General features: G+C 44.9%; 1 protein-coding gene across 3 annotated transcripts in view; it reads left to right on the top strand.

Annotated features, from left to right (window-relative positions):
• mino (glycerol-3-phosphate acyltransferase mino) overlaps nucleotides 1-19,906 on the top strand; it is a 100,324-nt gene that overhangs the window by 62,437 nt on the left and 17,981 nt on the right. For all 3 annotated transcript variants that reach the window (XM_089578704.1, XM_089578703.1, XM_089578702.1), the window contains 15 exons: nucleotides 6,861-7,116; nucleotides 11,885-11,992; nucleotides 12,797-12,870; nucleotides 12,948-13,055; nucleotides 13,121-13,164; nucleotides 13,254-13,332; nucleotides 13,418-13,514; nucleotides 13,574-13,710; nucleotides 13,793-13,889; nucleotides 15,525-15,654; nucleotides 15,746-15,828; nucleotides 15,915-16,028; nucleotides 16,100-16,301; nucleotides 16,367-16,437; nucleotides 18,284-18,581. In XM_089578704.1, coding sequence (XP_089434830.1) covers nucleotides 6,868-7,116; nucleotides 11,885-11,992; nucleotides 12,797-12,870; nucleotides 12,948-13,055; nucleotides 13,121-13,164; nucleotides 13,254-13,332; nucleotides 13,418-13,514; nucleotides 13,574-13,710; nucleotides 13,793-13,889; nucleotides 15,525-15,654; nucleotides 15,746-15,828; nucleotides 15,915-16,028; nucleotides 16,100-16,301; nucleotides 16,367-16,437; nucleotides 18,284-18,581 — 1,891 coding nt within the window. In that variant the 5' untranslated portion in view covers nucleotides 6,861-6,867. The remainder of the gene's footprint in view (nucleotides 1-6,860; nucleotides 7,117-11,884; nucleotides 11,993-12,796; nucleotides 12,871-12,947; nucleotides 13,056-13,120; nucleotides 13,165-13,253; nucleotides 13,333-13,417; nucleotides 13,515-13,573; nucleotides 13,711-13,792; nucleotides 13,890-15,524; nucleotides 15,655-15,745; nucleotides 15,829-15,914; nucleotides 16,029-16,099; nucleotides 16,302-16,366; nucleotides 16,438-18,283; nucleotides 18,582-19,906) is intronic.

Raw genomic sequence — 19,906 nt, 5'->3', positions numbered from 1 at the left:
TGGTTTTAGGAGTGAAGTAATATTTCTGGTGGAGAAAATGGCTCATTATTCAAGAAGCACTGTACACCTCAGTCATATTTGTGAACGAAAACTTGCGGTGTCTTTGTAAGCAAAAACCGGTGAGCCATGTTTTAGTAGTGCATGTATAGTTCATTCTTGTGTTTGCTTGCATGTTCCGCATTCACTACTCTGGAAGGCAGCATGTAAGCATATGTGGGTAGGCACACTGCGGACATCAGTGGTGCTGTTATCTTCATCATATCAGGGTGTGGAGGTCTATATGTCTCTGGTGAAGCACTTTGTGTTATCACTCAGAGTTTAGAAGAGAAGTTTATCGCTGGCTTCTTGTTTGTAACTGTGATCCTAGCTGTGGTGGTGCTTTGGAAACGAAGGAAGTGTTATCAACATGCATCCTGGGTTGCCACTTTCTTCTCGTTGCTGAGGTCAGTGACAGGAGGCTTCACGATGTTGGCAGATGTCATAGGCTTTGCAGTGAGTGCTTTTCAGTGGTTTAAGAGAGCTGTGATATGTTACAAGGTTAACGCGTAGACAAAAAAAAAACAGTATATTATCATGATGCAATCTGTGCTCAAGCAAAAATTTTCATTCCCTGCTTATGTCAACGTTTTATCATCCCAGCTTAATATGTGAGCTTGTTTGTTGGTGAGCGTCTTCATTCTTACATGTTTTAGTTGCCTGTACTCTGACTTGCATTACATTAACAATGCATGACTGCAAGGGCTATTTCAGCTTAGCAGTTCTCTGTTTTGGTGATGCCCTCTTAAGTACTGGTTAGTGAAATGGGCATGGTTATGATTGAATGCAAGGTGTATTTGTCACTGTATTTAATGTGCAAGCTGGTTCATTAAAGCCATTCTCACGGTTATACTTCAGTACTTTCAGCTATACTTTGCTATAATTGTACTTTGAGCTGACTGCATGCACAAACAAGATAAATGGTTGGTTTAGTTTATGGGGTTTAACGTCCCAAAGCGACTAAGGCTATGAGAGACGCCGTAGTGGAGGGCGCCGGAAATTTCGACCACCTGGGGTTCTTTAAAGGGGTGGAGACACCAAATTTTGAAGCTATAAAAAGCCTGCTATGGGATTCCTATGTATGCAAGGGCAGTCACTGCCAGGTGTTGGACGCAACAAACGTTTAAAAAATATTTTAATTCGGTTCCAAAGATTACCTAAATGCTCACTCTCACGACCTAGACCCATTCGCTAGCGCCATCAACCATGACGTCACAAGGGGTGTAGAAAAATAAAGTTTTAGTGACGTCATACCAAAATACAGTGACGTACGATGAGCGGGGCACAGCCGCGTGAGCGCAGTCGACGCACCAGCGAGCCGCGTTTGCTGCTAACCGCCACTCGCTCGGTTTGCGGCGCGCCGTTGCGAACAGCGTCGCAACGTCCGATTGCAGCTCGTTGCCTGCGTCCGGCCTGCTAGATGTCAACGGCGGGCCGCTCGCGGCAACAACGACGGGAAGCGGCAGCCAATGCGAGCGCGGAGAGCGGCAGCGTCATGATGACATAGGGCGCACTCCTTGGAGCCGGGCGGCCTGCGCCAGTCTTCGTGCTGAACGCCGGCATCTGAAGAACGCGATTGTATTGTTTGTTCACGTTCATAGCAAACCCTGGGATATATGAATATCAAAAATGCATCGTTTGTGACGATCGTTGGCAAATACCGAGTTCCTGGTAGAAGTGATGACTGCGATGCAAGCAAATTTCATCCCATAGCCGGTTTTGTGCTGCTGCTACCTGGTGCGGTTCGCCTGCCGTCTGCTAGCTCTGTTGCTGAAGACGTCGTGGAAATCGAGCATATCTTTTATTATGGGACGAGTTCACAGTAAAGGGGTGCCGAGCGGAGCACGTTTCTGAGCGCTGGCCAGTCCCGAAGCTCCCTCAGCTGCGGAGTCGATATCGAAAGCAGCTAGGCCTAGCGACGACTAGGGCAGTCTGGGACCAGCGCGCAGGTCGTCGGCCGGCGTTGCCGCAGGCAGTGTCGCTGCCGAAAGATCCACTTTTAGCACAGATGCATGCTGTCGTATCTCGAATCTAGAAAGCATCCTTTCTGGTGGCATGGCTGTTTTGTATTTTCTTGTGCGGACGTGAAGTACGCCGAGTCTGCCGGCCGGTAGGTCAGCCTGGATACCGTCTGCCGACGTCATAAAAGCGAGCTAAAGAGTGTTCTTGACGTAAATAATAAACCATGGGACAAGAAATGTGAAAAAAGTGTCATTTTTGAGGATCGCTGACCAATACTGAGCTGCTAGTAGAGGTAACAACTGTGATATGAGCAAATTTCTCACAACCGCGCCTAGCAGCTGCCGCTGGCGCGACGTCGGGGTCCGGCTCGCCTGGCGCCCGCTAGCTCCGCTGCCGAAGGCGTCGAGGAGATTGACCATACTATTATTTTATTGTGAGATGATTCTGTTAACACTACAGCTATTTGTGAAAAGTAGGCCTTTTATTATAGCGCAGGCGACTTCCGAAGCGCCTGCCGCTTGCTAAACAGGCTATAGGCCTAGCGACGACCACGGCAGCCAGGCAGCAGCAGAGCTCGTCGCCCGGAGCGCCCGCGAGCGGTGCCGTTGCCGAAAGCTCCCAACATAAGCAGACATGCTTTGTCGCTGCTCGAGTATAGCTGGCAGTTCTGATAACAAGGCGATCTTGTCTTTTCTTGTGATATTTGTACACCATCCCAAGCAGCGCTCAGGTACTGCTGCACGGCAGCGAAGTGTGACACCGGTTGTGGGCGCAGCTTGGGTAGAGCGGCGCAGCGATGCTTACTGGCATTTTGCAAAGTGCTTCGCATCCTCACGCGAACCCGCGAAGGCGATATTAGCGTGCGAACAAAAAAAAAGTCGATGTCCTCACTCGTTGCAATCAGATCTGTCAGAATCCGAGCTGCTGGGACTATACAGACGTGCAGTTGTTTGTTTTCATATGCGCTGGTCAGCACGTGTGTGGGAAAGCAGACGATGCAGCAGTAGGTGCGTCACAACTTTTGTGGGCCCACGTGACCAAGCGAAGCAGTTGATCTTCCCCCTCTGTGACGTCACTGTACAACTCGGCGTTCCGAAACCGAAAATCGTTCACCTAAAAATGCTATAATAAATTATTCACTGTGAATATATGAATCTTTGAGTGTGTATCATGCTTCCTGGAGCCATAAGAAACGTTTGCAACTAAGAACGCGCGAACCACAAATTTGGTGTCTCCACCCCTTTAACATGCACTGACATCGCACCTAGAATTTCTCCTCCAAAGAAATTCAACCGCCGGGGTCGGGATCGAACCCGAGTCTTTCGGGTCAGCAGCCGAGCACCATAACCACTGAGCCACCGCGGCGGCTCAAACAAGATAAATAACTAGCGGCATAACCGTGGTAGCTGAACCTATCATTGTCCAGGAACTGTGAGGTTTTTGTCTGTGTTCATTGCTGGATCGTGGCATAGGTATTCCACGTTTTATGTTTTTGTGGCCCGTGGAATAGGCACTAAGTAGGTTCCGTTTATGATGGTCATGATGGGGGTCACAGTCATTAGGCTTGCCAGAAATTTTTATTGGGAAAGTTATTTTTGAAGGGGTAGATCAAAGCGCATGTTTGTTGAGAGCCACGAGTAAAATAAGGTTACATCAACATAGTCGAACAGCATGTGCAGCGATACGAACACGTTTGTTACGAATTTCGCGATGATACGAATTCGTAATTTTACCCGGCCGGAGTGCATTGTGCATGATGTGCGGAATTCTGGATGTTCCGAACTCATTCGCCACTACGAATGATACGAACGCGCTAGCCGTTATCGCACATCAGTAACCTCGCGATCTTTAATCGTGCGGTGCGCACCGCGAGCAGTGAGCGGTGGTGCGCGGCCCGCACGTCGCCGACGTCGCGATCACTCGCTGCGAGCAGTGAGCGGCGGTGCGCGGCCCACACGTCGCCGGCCGACGTCGCGATCGCTAACCGTGCGGTACGCGCCGCGAGTAGTGAGCGGCGGTAGAGTGGCGGCGGTGCGCAGACCGCACATCGCCGACGTCGTGATCGTAAATCCACGAGCAGTGAGCGGCGGTGCGCGGCCCGCACGTCGCTTGCCAACGTCGCGATCGCTAACCCTGCGATACGCACCGCGAGCAGTGAGCGTCGGTGCGCGGCCCGTACATCGCTGGCCGACGTCGCGATCGCTAACCCTGCGATACGCACCGCGAGCAGTGAGCGTCGGTGCGCGGCCCGCACGTCGCTGGCCGACGTCGCGATCGCTAACTCTGCGGTACGCACCGCGAGCAGTGAGCGGCGGTAGAGTGGCGGCGGTGCGCAGACCGCACAAGAGGTCTGAATGAGGTTATTTTCTGGGTGACTGCATATGAATTCTGTTCGTTTGAGTGGTGCAAAATTTGGGAGGATACGAATTTTTCGGGACCCCTTGAGATTTGTGTCACCGAAACTCATCTGTATTCGTTAAAATATTTCTTCACAAATCATTTGGTGTAGGCTTACTTCTGGGCCAACAATATTTGCAACTCAGTGCAGCCTGCGGATGGTGTTCTTTCCTTTATGGGTCTCTAAAGTGATTCCATTCCTGCAGCAGGTTGCTAGCTTCTAGAGGGAGGAAGTGTTTTCTTGTGCCAGCAACTTCTTTCAGTTGTTACAATTGGCAGTTGAATGTAAGGTAAGCCAAGCCATATTGCCCTCGTTCCTACACTCACAGCTAGTGGTTTAGGTGTTGTTTCCTGAGGGATTTGTTTCCCTGTGCATTTGCAATTTTCATAGCATTTTTGAGAAATGCGCCAGAGTGGCAAGTGGCAGAGCGAGTGAGAGAAAAATGTGTAGAGCTGTGTCTCTGGAAACGTGTATGTTTGATGCACTTGTTAGGTTGATTTTTAAATCCATGTTAACACTCTTACTGCGATGGCAGTTTTCTGAGCCTTGATCCATGTGGCTTGGCCCACCAGTGGGCCTCCTTTAATTTTCTTGGGTGCGTCATGACTAGAGACCGGATTTTAGGCAAATGCCTATTTTTTTCAACGCTTTGTAGGCGCACCATTTTTACATATGAGCACGAATTAGGTGTTGACAATATGCTTAATACTCTTTTTATAGTGCCTATAATGTCTATTTTGGGTGTCAGTGCCTATAAATGCCTATTTGCGACGTCGGTGCCTAAAAATGCCCTATTTTACACAAAGGGGCCTGAAATACGCTGTGGTTTTGCTTTCAGATTCTGTTTGCTTTCGAATCCATTTCGGTTTTGAGTAGAACACGCACGTGGCAACATTAGATGACGGCGTCAATTGGCTGTGGTGAACACTGCACCTACGCCGGCTGCGTACTCAGTACCAACCACGTCAGCCGAAAATATCGAAGCAACCTTTTTCCTATTTTCTGCCATTTTATCGTGGCAGTTTATGCACTAACTTCACTTTTCTTGCGAGCACTATAAAAAAGATGGAATGTGGGGGTGTAATGCTCACTACCAACATTAGACTAATTGAGAATGTGCTGCAACGAATCGCTGCTCTTCCTCACGGAGAAGTTGCCGAGAAAATCCGCGCAAAGTTGCAGTCCGTCTTGGACAAAAACGAGGGGTTCTCAGTCCTCGAGTAAATTTCAGGAGTATACTTGCCGGTGAACATTCTATGATACCGAACAGTGTAAAGCCATCAAATGTTCCTAAGTACAAGCACGCTCCTGTAACATCCGTTGATGTTGAGCGTTCCTTTTCAGCATAAAAGCTTGTTCTTACTGATAAGAGCCATAAATTTGAGTCCATCAACCTGGAGATGGTGCTTGTCTGCTACTGCTTCCATAGCTTTTAACAGTGATTTATAGTTCGATGATGTTTATTTTACCATGGATCCTCGCGGATGTACGTAGGCCCGTGCAGAACTATGATTCTTTTCGGCATTCCGCATCAAGCAGCACTGTGTGTTACATTTTCTAGCATCTCGTATTTATGGTTTCCAGACCCTTCTAACGGAAAGCACCATTTGATAGTCGCGTGGCTCCAGACACGTGAAGCCACAAACTATAAAACACTGTTTACACAAATGACAACATATTTATTAATGTTGAAGCATCGTGTATGCCTGCAATAAATAAGTTCAATTCCTGTGTGAGCGAAGACTGAACTCATTTGTCAGATGCTTTGAATTGACAATGTTTCTATCAATTTCTAAATACATGGCCTCCTGTTAAGGTGTTCATTGTTTCTACTTTTTTACACAACAAGCGAATTGTTTGTTTTGAGGTATACCAAAGTGTTTTAAAAGGGTTGGTAACCGTCCCTTTTGCTCTGCTGAAGCATGTGTATTGTACGAAAAGTTGCGCGACAGCCTTAAAAAAACGGCTTCTAATGTTCGCACCTTGCTTAAGGTCCCAAATCATTCCTGCTGTGTTTTTGTTTCATTTTACGGCAGATATTGTGCGCTGAAGTTTGGAACTGTGTGCACTTTTGATAAAGTTTATAGTGGCTATTTTTCTCCATTAGGTGCCTAAAATGCAATTTTAGCCGCCTATTTATGGCGCCTAAAACGTGCTTTTTAGTGCCTAAAAATCCGGCCTCTAGTCATGACAATGCACAGCTACAATGCACAGCTACAATGCACAGGGAGTTCTTGGAACTGGCAATAAATGTCAACTTCGACATGACGTGTACTTTTCGCTGGCTCTTGAATAAATCAGAGCCGACCCGCGGATTCTTTGTGCGCCTCACTATTTACTCGTTGCCTCACAGCATGAATACATGGTGTGACCCACGACGCAGTGAACATGTTAAACTCCAGGCTGCAGTGCGTTGAGTTGGCCTGGACTGAAATGCTCTTTACAAGTGCCTTTTGTTTTGCAGGGCCTTGATGGTGAAGCTGTTGCAGAACCTGCATGATGTGTACAACATGTGGGATTTCAAGTCAGGGCCTTGTGTCACAGACTCCTTCTCCTCCTCCTGTGGCAGCCGGGGGCGGGAACACCAGCCGCGTAGGTCACGTCAAGGAGACCGGCCTTCTTCACGTGTTGCAGCCTTTAAGCCTGACAAATATGGTGTGGACAGCATCCGTGTGCCTGCAGCCGCTGCACGTCGTGCCAAGGGCTCTTTGGTCAAAGATGTAAGCTGTCGCTATGTAAAATTGTGCCACGGAGTGGACTTGTTGAAGCTTGCTCTTGGCATTCTAGCTGGTTGTCTCTAAAACTTTCAAAAAGGTCTGAAAATGTTTAAAGAAACAAAGAGCAAATTTCCTATTTTGCCTCTACCCTTATCTGGTGGGCCTGCACCTTTTTTCATTGTAAGTTATGTGTCATTTATATTCACTATTTTTGGAATTAGCTTGTACTTATTTTAGCTTGTGTAGTGTGCACCTTGTAAACTTTTCAAGGTGTTTAGCCCTCTTGTCCTCAGGAGGACTAAATGCAACATGTACAATAGATGTTGCAGATTTGATACCCTAGTCTAATACTTTCAATATCTGTGCTGGGGGCCAACATCTATGCCAGGTGTTCTCAAACTAAGTTCTGTAGAGCCATTGTGTTCCCTAGAATGTGTTTTGGGTTTTGCTAGCACCTAAATCCATGCATACCTTAATCCCCGAATTTTATTACCCCCTTATTTTGAGACTAATCGTATTGTAAATGGGAAGCAATAGCAGACTGCTTTACTTTACAGCCAGTCATGTATTGTATTTGGGCGTATTTTGAAACTCCATGTGCCTGCATGCTCTTTTTTTTGCCTGCATGTCAGGATGTCAGAGACAGAAGCCAACACATGTGGGGTTCCAGAAGGTTGACAAGACTGAGAACTCCTAATCTTAGCAGACATGAAATATTTACAGCTATAATAAGTCCTCAAGGTATAACATCTGCACAGTGTACACCCACTTTCATAAGTCTATGGAAGGTGACTCTGTTAGAAAAAATTAATGTATTGCTTTAGATTCAGGGGTGCACTGTGTAATTCGCATAATCATATTAGGCTGCATATATACCTTTCAAGATGCTTCCAAGAGACTGAGATGGAATTTTTTTCAATAATGTTGCCTTCCGTAAATTTTTGACTGTAGGTGTATTTTAATGATAGAGAGGCTATTTTTTACTTACAAACGAAGCTTTCGTCAGCAATAAAAGGCCTAAAAATGAAATACAGGTGTTGCCACAGAAAGCTGTTTTCACAAGCACACTGCAGTGATGTCTAGTAATTTTTGTTTTTTGATATATGAGGCTAAATCACACCACTATTCACTTCCAGCCAGCAATCTCGTGAGTCCATAATTTGCTCAAGGTCATCATCGTCACAAGTTCAAATAGAGTGGCAGAAAAAAATATTCCATTATCTGCGCAAAATTTCTCAATACGTCTTCTGCCAAGTGAACGTCAACAGAGCGACAGAAAATCCGAAAAGTCAAATTTTACTTGGACCAAAAATTGATGTAGTTTGTCTCAGTGGCCCTATCAAATGAGTTGCCGATTGTTAGTTCTAATTTGTGTTCACTTGGCCAAGTTTCTTTTTGTTCTTTTCGGTTCCGTTTTTTTGCCTAGGTGACCGAATGGTGGAGCATGCATGCGTATTTGGCAAAAGATCCATGCTTCAAAGCATGTGGCCTTTCTGAGCTTATGCAAGTTTGGGGCTAAGGCAAGGGCACGTCCATAGAGCAGTTTTGAATGAGGCAGTCCACTCAGATAAGAGTAATGAATTATGCTTCACATGGTGAACTGGGAATGTGTTGCCACTATCTTTGTTAATCAGCAGGGATTTGTGGTGTTTTCAAGTGCAGTGCTAGACATTCAACTGCAGTTCAAGATCTTGCTGTATCTGAGATCCTTCTGTTCAGAAAACTTGAAAAAGCCCTGAACTTGTTAAGTGTTAGAATGAATTTAATTAGAATGCTACAAATTGCACCAAGACAGAACACTTGTACTACTAGAAGGCAAAGGACAAGACACCACCACCCCTTTTTATTAATAGCCATGAACCTGAGTCTTATTTTATCTTAACTGTTAGCGGTAATGCTACAGTGATTTACTAAATAATAGGCATGTGTGACTAGTGGTGAAAAGTAGTTTTTTGGTTTGAAGTGAATTTGAATCGAGTAGCAATTTTCTTTGAATAATTTCGAAGCGAATATTTCGAATACTTCTAGTACACAAAAAAGGCTGAACGGCACAATAGATGTTTAAAAATTACGTATTTTTCGAATACCTAAGACTATTGCATGAAAAAAAAAAGAGAGAATTCATTGATCTTTATCGCACTCATTGAAGCTGAGTCGACGTCCTGCAAAAGTGGCTGTCGAAAATTGGGGAGTTCGGCTACATGCGGAGCCAACATATTTATAGGGTGTGACACCTATCTATGACACCCCCTGAGTGCTTGTCTTAACTGTGATTGCGTCGTTGTGCGGCTATTGTTGCTTTTAAGCAGCGACTTCATGAACACTTGCTAGGCGTATGCACTGTGCGCCCAGCACCACCCCGCGTCAGGCACTAGGAAGGGGCACCCGTCACAATGTGCCTCATGCTAGCTTCCTCACGTGCTCACGCCGTCGCGCTTAACTCGTGAATTTCACGCGGAGAAGAGTGGCTGCACCTGCAGTCTGCTCAGACTCGTTCCGCGGAAAAAGAGAACTGCGCGTCCTCCGATTAGAGAAATTTAGCATAGTGCGATCCGCAGCTGCTATGGCGATCAGCTTCCGCGGGGAGCCACTCCGCATGTGTAGATCACTCTGAGGATGCCACAAGGTGCCAGGCGCTGGCCAGTTGTTTGCAAGCCTGCCCCATCGGAACCAATCAGCGCGTGCACACTAGCTGCACACGGAACTGGATCGCTCTATGCTAAATTTCTGTATTGATGCACACCGTTGTGCCGGTTACGGCGCATGCGCACTGTGTGTAGCGCAGCACCTGGCAGGTACAGATCTGTGCAAGGCTGTGATTCACGTTGTGGGACTGTGGGGAGGTGGTCAGTGGCGACTTTTCTTCTTTGAGCTGCAGAGCGGAGTCCCTGTTCATATGAAGGATGAAACTTGTAGCATTCTCCCACGTACTGTTTCAAAGAGAGGTTCTTGGCACAGGTTATAGTTGGGTAGAACTTTTTGGTTTATGCCAGACAAGAAAAAATTTTATTCTGCTGCCAACTCTTGACATGCATTCATTTAATTTATTTCTGTAGCATTTAAAAAATCTTTGTTGTATGCCGTGTTTTCTTTTTACTAGTAACTTCCTTATCATATGTAATAATTAGTTGTTTTCATTTCTCACATTGCCTTTTGGGCTTATTTGGAATAGTGGGATTTGTGTGCGCTCACATGAACAGGTTATTAAGGCGAAAGCCTTTAATGTCTCATCGTTGTAAGCAGCAGTTGTCGACAGAAATGTCACGCTTTTCAATTGGTCGAAACGGTCGTGACGTCACAGTGCGCGAATTTCAAACGGGGCCAATTTTACTTTGGCTAGTAACCATGCAACCAATTGAACGGATCATATAGTGATGCTCCAAGTGGGACTGAGCCTAGTTAATTGCTTAATTACCCAGTTAGCCTAATTAACTTTTCTAGTCAGGCCATATAAATAAATAAAACCGAGAAGGACATTGGTCGAGCTCGGGAATCGAACCCCGGTCTTCGGCGTGCGAGACGAGCATGCTATCCACTCCGCCATGCCAGCTCGATGGTTTGGAATGAACAAAAGCGCGTCTAGTGAATACGGTGTCTTCGTTCACTCCCATCCTCCTCCCTTTCCTCCCGGCGAGGTGTAGGTGTCCACCGGGGTATGAGAGACAGATACATTTCCTTTCCTCAAAAACCAATTTACCGACGAGTGAGGCATAGAACCAAATGGGCGATGGCGTTCTATGGACTCCCTGGCAACGTTGCAAGACGAGAGAGAGACTCTTTAATGAAGGCGCTTAACATCTTAACCACACATCAGTGACCACACTTTAGGTCAAATCCGTGCCCCCCTAAATTTTGACGGCTGTCCATCTAGATATGCGTAGATATGCGAGACAGTTACTGTGTAATTTCCTTTCCTCAAATACAATTTTCACTTTCTTCATTACCGGCCCTCTTTGTCTTCTTTCACTCCCAGTTCCTCCCTTCCTCTACGGGGCGGTTCAGGTGTCCACCGAGATGACAGAGAATTACTGCGCCATTTCCTTTCCTCAAAACGCGTTGCGTTCAAAGGGCAAGGCATCGCGCCGAACGGGTGGTGGCGTTCCAGTTCCGTGGACTCCCTGGCAGCGCTACAACACGCTGTCGCGTTCCACTCCTAAAGGCGAAACTTAAGCGTCATTAATTAGCAGTTAATTAGGATTCAGGCATTGATCATTAATTAAGCATTAATTAGTGATTGTCATCACTTAGTAATTAGTACTCAATTATATGTGACGTCACCAGTGCCACAGAAGCAGCGAAAGTGGTGCGGAAAACGCTTTCGCCTCTACGCACTTTAGACAGTCAAAGTGTCCCCTGAATTTTTTAATGTAGGATCTGGCATGTTGTTTCTGCATAGCCTTCATTGTTTGTCGAATTTATTTCAACCTCACTGTTTTCCAGGTACTTTTAGCAGTGCAGCAGTTATATTTGCCGATATATCGTGAAGGCAGAATTTGTTAACCGTGTTACTTTGCCTAGCACCTGTGTTTAATGCTCATAGAGCTCTGTAATGTCAATGGCCTAGTTACATTGCTTATTGTGTTTACAGGCCAAGGTTAAAGGGACCATTGCCCCTGACTGATCCTTGTGCTTTTGCTGTCATCAGAACAGTGGTGCAGAGAGGGGGGGGGTGGGCTCGCTCTTGAGGCGGAAGTGGTGAACGGGAAAGCGCTGTGAGGGGCTTATTCTGGGCTGAGCTATTTTCTAACTGGTGAGGGCACGTGGGTTGCAGGCCCTGCCGTATTTCAAGAGGTGGGCTCCCATGGAGGATGAGCCACAGACCGAGGCATTGCACTTTGTTTCCCTAGAGAGCTGCGAAAAGTGCCAACCTGTGACCAAGGTAGGAGCAGTTTTTGTCATTGCTGGGGCCTTTGGGGGGGGCCTTAGTCGTGCTTTGTCTTCTGCATGTTGTGGTAGTACTGTAGCGAAGCACCATGGCCTGTACATTTGTAAGGATTTCCTTTCTGTCTCTTGAATAACTTGAAAGGAATGCTTCACATGAACGGTTTCTAGTGCTGTTTTGTGGGCTGGACCTGGCTGAAAGTAAAAATGGAGCAAGCAGGCAAAAAAAAAAAAGTGTCTGGCTGCAATGATCAGTTTGAGGCACACCGTTGAGCCATACTTGCTAAAGCCTTGAAGTATTTATTCAACTCATCAGCCCTGCCCCGTGCAATCATTTATTGGAATAGTCTTCCTGACAACATTGTTCACATCTCAGATTGTTATTTTCAAAGAAAAATTAAGCAGCATTTTGTTCTGAAGTGTTTTTTCTGAAGTGTGTTCTGTAGTGTGTTCTGTAGTGTGTTTTTCAATTTTGTTCTATTTTCTGGTTGGTTGCTTGCTATTGTATAATGATGTTAAAATAACCGTTTTCTACTTGCTTCTTTTTTGCACCTCAGTTATGTAACCCCCCTCACATAATACTCCAGTCGGAGCCCGTGAGGTATTTGAATAAATAAATAAATAAACATTCTGTCACCTGTGCGTGCAGTTAGGTATGAGGCTGGCTAAAGGTTGATAGTGGGCCCGTGTATATAGATACTTTCCTTTCTTTTTAGCTTTGTACAGCTGACTCTCTTGCTGGTTGCAAAATAAAAGCAGCCTGAATTGATCTTGTATTCACCCCTTGTAATACTTATTTCAGTTGCAGTTCAAGATTGACTCGACTTTAGCATTGCAAAGCCTTGACAATGCTCTCAATGTGCCATCAAGTTGCAGGTACAGTGTATATCTCTGCTTTTAGTTATGAGTTGATTTTTTTAAAATGTCTAATTATGCTTCCATTTTACTTTTAGGAGTTGGCTGACACCCATAGAATTTCTAAAAAACTCCATTTACCTCACTTGCAAAAACATACCGCATGAATATGCACCTATCCCAAAGGAGATACTTACTTCTGAAAGGTAATTGTGAAAGACCTCATGCCAGTGAATCCATTTGCAAACGTATGTTATTTTTGTGATTGCAGTATCGAGGATGCTATCAGCAAAGCTGTTGAAGATGACCCTGAAAGTGAGTTCTTTGGTATTAATGTTTCTGTCGTTTAGTGATTTGCCACCTTCATATCAGCAGCGCTTCTAAATGTAAGTGACCTCTTGCAGGTGACAGATCTGAGCACAGAAAGCGGGCTCTCAGTATCTTTGAACGCATGCGGGCATCCATTTCTACTGTGTTGCTGAGGTAATCCACAGTGGCTTTTTTGTTTTTTTTTCTTTCTCATTTGGCTCACCTTTGGCTTTGTTATGAGCAATACTGGTCATTTCAGGGTGGCTGTGTGGTTTATGCATCGCATCATGTCCCGCATGCTGACGGGTGTGTATGTGCCAAAGGGACAGATTGAAATGCTAAAGCGAGCTGTTGAGGTGAGGCCTGTGAGAAATTTAGGGACTCTGCGCAATGCTTACTGCTGATATGTTTGTAGCAAAACGTGCCTATGGTGTACCTGCCTCTACATCGGAGCCACCTGGACTACATCCTTGTGACCTACTTGCTGTATCTGAATAACATGAGGGTCCCACTTGTGGCTGCTGGAGACAATTTACTCATTCCGCTTTTCGGGTAAGAACTGCCATCCCTTGTAGGCTGTTTCGTGCTATTCGCATATCTGTAAATGCTTATGTACCTTTTCTGTGCTCAATAGGACGCTGCTGAGAGGGTTGGGAGGATTCTTTATAAAGCGGCGGCTTGATTTCAAGGATGGACGCAAAGATCACCTTTACAGGGCTGTCCTAAAAGAGGTAAGGAAAGGTTTTAGGGCTCTCTTTTTCACTTTTAAGCTGTAAGCGGAAGCTCAGTGGAAGTGGTGCATAAAATTTAGGGATGTTTAGTTGTGTGATTTCAGTTCATTTTGATTTATTGCTTGTGATGCTGTGCTGCAACGTTTGCTTGTTTTGTGAACTAGTAATATATGTATGAAAACTGGTGTTAGCATCTGGTCAGTGCACAGTGAAACCTCGTTGTTGTGAACAGGTAAAAAATTGTAAAATAGTTTGATATAACAAATTTTTAGTGTAAATGTTTGTTCAAAACTCGCTCAGGAGAAGCGCAATTAAGTCGATAAAAGCACAGCAACTGGGATACTTTTTCTAAAGCTTTAGCGTCGTTTTAAAGGTGCTTGTTGCAATTGTGGAGGCAGCAAAAAACCAAGTTCCCAACTGCCAGTTAGGTTGGCCTCCCCGCCACTTACGACGCACTGTTCTGTTGGAGTCTGCCTAGGGGTGACAATGAGCGGGTGGCCCTGTTTTGGAGGACAGGAATTAGTGTGAATTGGGAGAAAAAAAAGAAATAAAATAAAGTGTGACCGCTTAGTTTCGGTTTAGTTTTTTTAAGCGTCGCTCCGGTCTGCAGTGACGGCGACTCAACCATCAGTCAAGCCAACCTAACCTCTGTGAGCGCCCTTTTGGACGCTAATTGGCGCACCGTTGATGTTTTCGTTCACCATTTTTATTCTCGCCCTCTTCGGCGGCGCTGAGCCTTTTTCTTCACTTCTATCCACGTGGTTCCGCTCTTACAGTGCGCCGAAGTTTGTGCAGTTTGTGTGGCAAAGCCTCCCTACACGTGATGGTGCTGTTTATGATCGGTGGGATGTGGTAGCGGTGGAGCTCCACCGCATCGCACCGTGAAGGATGGGGTAGGGCCTTAGATTTGGAGAAGTTCTGCTTCAATGCTGTCGACAGTATGCATGCTATAAATATAAAACATTGATGGAAAAGTGAAAAATAGTCATTGCCATGCTTTTCTCATCTCAAAATTCACTAAATAAATTTGTTGATGCAAGCAGTTCTTGACAGGCTTTTAACGCGAGAGCGTTAAGGAGCTCGTGTCTCAGAAAATCTGTCCTCATTGACCGTACGCGAAAAATCGATGAAAAATATCCAGAGAAGCAACCTCGGAGGCAGGTAGGCCACCTAGGTCACGTAACCATGCGGCTTCATCACAGCATGGGCACCGGATTGTGAGCAAACTGTGCACCATTGCTCGTGACAGGTTAATTAGTGATTGGTCGCTAGAAGTTGCTCTGCAAGAGCAACCTGGGTCGCACAATTAATCCCCACCGCTGGCAGCACCTGCCATCGCAGGGCAGTGGCATATCGTTTAACTGCTGCACCACTGCGCTAGGAGTGGTGTGAGAGGGCTCCCGGTGATCCGTGAATGTAAAGTAGAGAATGACCAGTTCTGCGTATATGGGCATTAACCCATTAAGCTGTCGTGTCATACCCTTGAGGCGGAGGTCAAGTGTCTCTTCCAGTTTTTTTTTCGAGGTCATTTGATGACTTTTCTTTTCTGTCCCGTGAAGTTTGAATTCACGAGCTTTTTTCGTCCATCATGTGCTTTGAAAGTTGTTGCTTATTGAACTATCTATGGTGTTGCAGTACATGAAGGAAATTCTGAAAGGAAATCACAGCTTGGAGTTCTTTCTTGAAGGAGGGCGGTCGCGGACTGGAAAAACACGCCTTCCAAAAGCAGGTCTCCTGTCTGTCATCGTTAACTGTGTCAATGAAGGTATTCAACAACTTCTTTCCTTCTTGTCTTATATGAACTCTGGTTATATCAACTGGCTGGATTACGAATGAGAATTTTTTTCTCTCTTTAGGTCTTGTGAAGGATGTTTACATTGTGCCCATTTCTATTAGCTATGAGAAGTTGCTGGATGGAAACTTTGTCAGTGAGCAGCTGGTAATTCATGTTTTTTTGCCCTGCTTGTTATCTGTATTTCAGTTCTGCATCATGTCCTGCTAAGTGTTTTTTCTTTATTGTGTCAGGGAGAACCCAAGGTGATGGAGACATTCACAGCTGCGCTGACATCCATCTGGAGGATTCTGCATTCCAACTTTGGCTCTGTTCGTGTGGATTTTTGCCAACCAATCTCGCTGAAGGTGAGGTGTCTTTTGTTTCCTGGTAGTGCAAGCTGCCAAATTCTCAACTATGTTTGGCATTACCCTTGTAGGAGTTCCTGCAGTCTTCCAAGACTGTGTCAACAGAGCCACTGTGCTTTGACTGTCCGCTTGCACTACTGGACGTGACAAGGTCCAGCAGCAGCCCAACAGAGTACAAAGAGTGCGCGAGTACAAGTTCACTGGCTAGTGCAGACAGTCTCCCAGAAGACTGTCGACTTGCTATCAAGAGCCTTGCCAATCATGTCACCTGCCGTAAGTTTTCTTCAGCTCTGTGTGCAGCACTAAAGTTTGACATTTTCTTGCTTATTTTCTTGTAGAGTCATCGGCATCCCTTGCACTGATGAGCACGAACTTGTTGGCATTTTTGCTTCTCACGAAACACCGGAAGGTGAGCCCGCGTGGATTCTCCACATCTTTATGTCAAAAGTCTTCTTTTTGTTTTGCATGTAGTGTATAAATGATCCTCAGGCACATTTTCAGAACTTGAGCACCCCCCCCCCCCCCCCCCTCCCCTTGTTTTGTTTTGTCCTTTTTTGCGGCTCATTCCTTGTTGAGTTGGCAATGCAACCTGCTTTGATTTACATGACATTGCTTTTTGGGATTTGGAGGAACTTAATTTTGGATGTGACCTTATTACTTTGCTTGAATATCCTCTTTTCATTAGGGTTTGACTGTCATATGTGCAGCATAAATTGAGAAGGCAGTTGGCTTGCTTCAGAACAGAAATTAATTTACTATTGTCAAGACAGCAAGTTCTTCTTTAGTGGCAAAACCTTTAGTGTTTAAGAATTGCAGTAAAAAATTTAATGCACTTAAATGCCACTTTTTAGCTGCTGTCACTTCTTGCAGCTTTTTTGTTATTCTTTGTCTGCTGATGTGTTTAGGAGTGAAATGCTTTTCGTTAAAGTTATACGATTGTATAGAGTGTATAGCATTGTACAGTTGAACGTCGTTAATTTGAAGCTTGTTGGACTGCGTAAAATATTTTAATTGCGTAGGTTCTAGAATTCTCTGAAAATGAAGGGAAAAAAAAAAAAATCTGCAAAGTGTTGGTTCAATTGCATGCAGTAATTAGTTGGAACCAACTGCACGCAGCAAAGCAGTACTCAATGTTTAATGATTAACTCTTCCCACAGTGGGAGCTTGTTTAGACTCGTTGTGGTCACCATCTCATTGCCGGTGCCCAGAATTTCGTTTATGCTGATTCTGACATTCTCGGAACATGGTCGCTTATTTTTCTCAGTGTAACTGAGTTATTTGCAAAGCTCTTCATCGTTAGCCGATGCTTTAATCCTGCGTTGGGCATGCCAGGTTAGTGGTGCAGCACAGGTCCAAGGCACATGCGCAGTAGGGCTTTCAATAGGAGCAGCAGCTGTTAAAAAGGAGTGATGAGAACATGTGCGTGATCCATCTGGGCGGTTGGACTGACATGTTGTATTTGTATCAATGACAGAGCATAAGTCGAAGCTGTGCTCCAAAACTATACACAGCACTACTGATCTTTGAATTAACTGAGCCTGTCCAAGCTGCCGGCTAAAATTAACTGGTAAGATTTACATTCTACATTACAAGGCTGTCAAAATTTTTCAAATTATATCAATTTTTGAATGAACCAGTATCAGTTCTACCGTATTATTAGAGTTATTTTAACTACCATATTATTACCGTATTATTGTAAGAGTTCTGTCGTATTATTAATCGTGTTGACCTTAGTTTCCTGTGTGCATACAAGCAGGAAAGCACTTGGCCATGCCAAAGTACTAGGTTTTCAGTGTAACTACTTCCTACCCTTGTTCTTTTTGCAAAAAGTTATAGCTTGCTGGTCATATTGACAGGCAAATGGCCTGGATATATCTAAATGCATCGAGGTCTGTCTAGTGGCCTGAATTCAGAGTCTTTAGGTGGATAATGAGCACTCACCAATGTGGCTGCTCTTTTCTCCTGTACTTGTCACAGGCACACGTTACTTTCATTACTGCTTTCATTAATCCACACTCATGTTATATTGTTTCTGTGGATTTGTAGCAACACTTTCAACTATGCTTGGTAACTTTAATACGCTGCTAGGTTTTGGTGTGAGCCTGTTGTACGACTTTTTTTTTTTTTTTTAGCATAACTTTATAAAAATGCCTTTTGCTTATTCAGAAGAACTGTCAGCAGTATTCGCTAGATGTTAACACAAAATGGCTGGCATCGTTTGAGGTGTTCATAGCAGTGATGTTGTGTTTGTGCAGGGTGGCACGCTGCAGCAGCTGGCGTACAGCCTTGGCTGGCTGCGTATGGCAGTGTCCGAGCGGGAGCACCAGGTCATGTGTCCTGCTGATAACGCTGAAGCTGTGCGGCATGCGTGTGCCTTGCTGGGCAAGGAACTGGTTCTTACTGAGACAGTTCAGATGGAGTGGTCATCGGGCGACACCGAAAACAATGTCAAGATTGTCTTCTACCGGCCTGCTCTGCACTTGCCTTCCGTGCTTGAGCTGCAGTACTACGCCAATGCCGTGCTGTCTGTGTTCGTGCATGAAGCCATTGTTGGTGAGGAATTTCGGTTCAGATACGTGGCATGTATTCCAAGACTGCACCTGCTTTAGAGGACAAGTTTTATGCATTTTGCTTTTAAGGAAAGAAGCTGGTCCTAGAAAAAAAAATTTTATTATCGCAGTCACAACTATGAAATGTTCAGGCAACTTGTGTTTTTGTGTGCTGATTTACCAAGTGGGCTATTTAATTTCATATAGAACTAGTGCTTGTGCACTTATGTAATATGTTATGCAAGATTTTGGAGAGAAATTGTAAGAAATATTTCTGCAGGGAATTTGCTGAAATGTATGCCATTGGTTTGTCTGGACATCAAGGAGTGCAGTAAGGGTAAAATTATCATCCTGCCAATCGTAGAACTTGAGTTATAAGGTCTTAAAGTTGCCACTCCAGAAACAGGAATACAAGCTTTTCTTCCCGTGCTTTTAACCTACTGTATGGGGTGCAAGCTTGTGTGCTGGTCTCACATGCATACAAATGGTAAAATTGCACTCATAAGGTCTCTAGGAATTTAATGACTAAAAAGACCTCAGATGTAGTGTCTTTCCTTACCCGAGTCTTTTGGACGTATGAGACAACTTATATTAGAATTGGAAATTGCTTCAAGAAGTATTATGAGGCAGTTGAATGACGGAAAAGGCTCAAAAGCTCAACAGTTTTTAAATTTTTTTTTCCTGCCAAGATGGTTTTTTTTTTTCCTGCCAAGATGGGTTTTGTTGAACTGTACGCCCGTGCTTGTAAAAACTCACAGAATGCCAAGGAGGCCCTATTAATTAGCCAAATATAAAAACACACTGATTGGCTTGTTTGATATTCTTAAGTAAAATGTGGTATGTAGGTGCATCGTTTCCCATTTGCTGGCACTTGAAGCAGGCACTTGAAGCAGGTGGGACACTTGTCCTGCTGTACAAAGGGTTAACACCAGTGTGGGTGTGGCTCCGCTGTGAAGTTCCGTGGGTGTGGCTCCGCTGTGAAGTTTGTGTCTCTTGGTGGATGTTGGTTTTTGCCACTGTTCACTGCCATAGTGCATGTGCTCAAGCTACTTGAGATGAACTGTGCGAGCTTTGCGCCGGGCAGAAAGGCTGCACTGTCCTCTTATCTTGGAGAGCACCAAGTATGCATGGCTGAACAACTGCTTCTTTGAAATTCATACTGTATTTGAACCCTTTGACTGAGCAGGCCGGATCTTTAAATTGCTTTTTTTAATGCAAATGTTTTCATTTGAATCTGTTGTGGAACAGCCTGAACTTTATGTACAATCTTCGTGGAACAATGATCATAGAAATCTTTGTTTGGCAAAGGGCCCTTGAAGATAATTACAG

Source organism: Amblyomma mixtum, chromosome 3 (genome assembly GCF_055824585.1).
Source record: "Amblyomma mixtum isolate Tamu chromosome 3, ASM5582458v1, whole genome shotgun sequence".
Lineage (NCBI taxonomy): Eukaryota > Metazoa > Arthropoda > Arachnida > Ixodida > Ixodidae > Amblyomma > Amblyomma mixtum.
The sequence above is the reverse complement of the archived record's forward strand: the minus strand, read 5'-3'. Positions and strand labels throughout refer to the sequence as shown.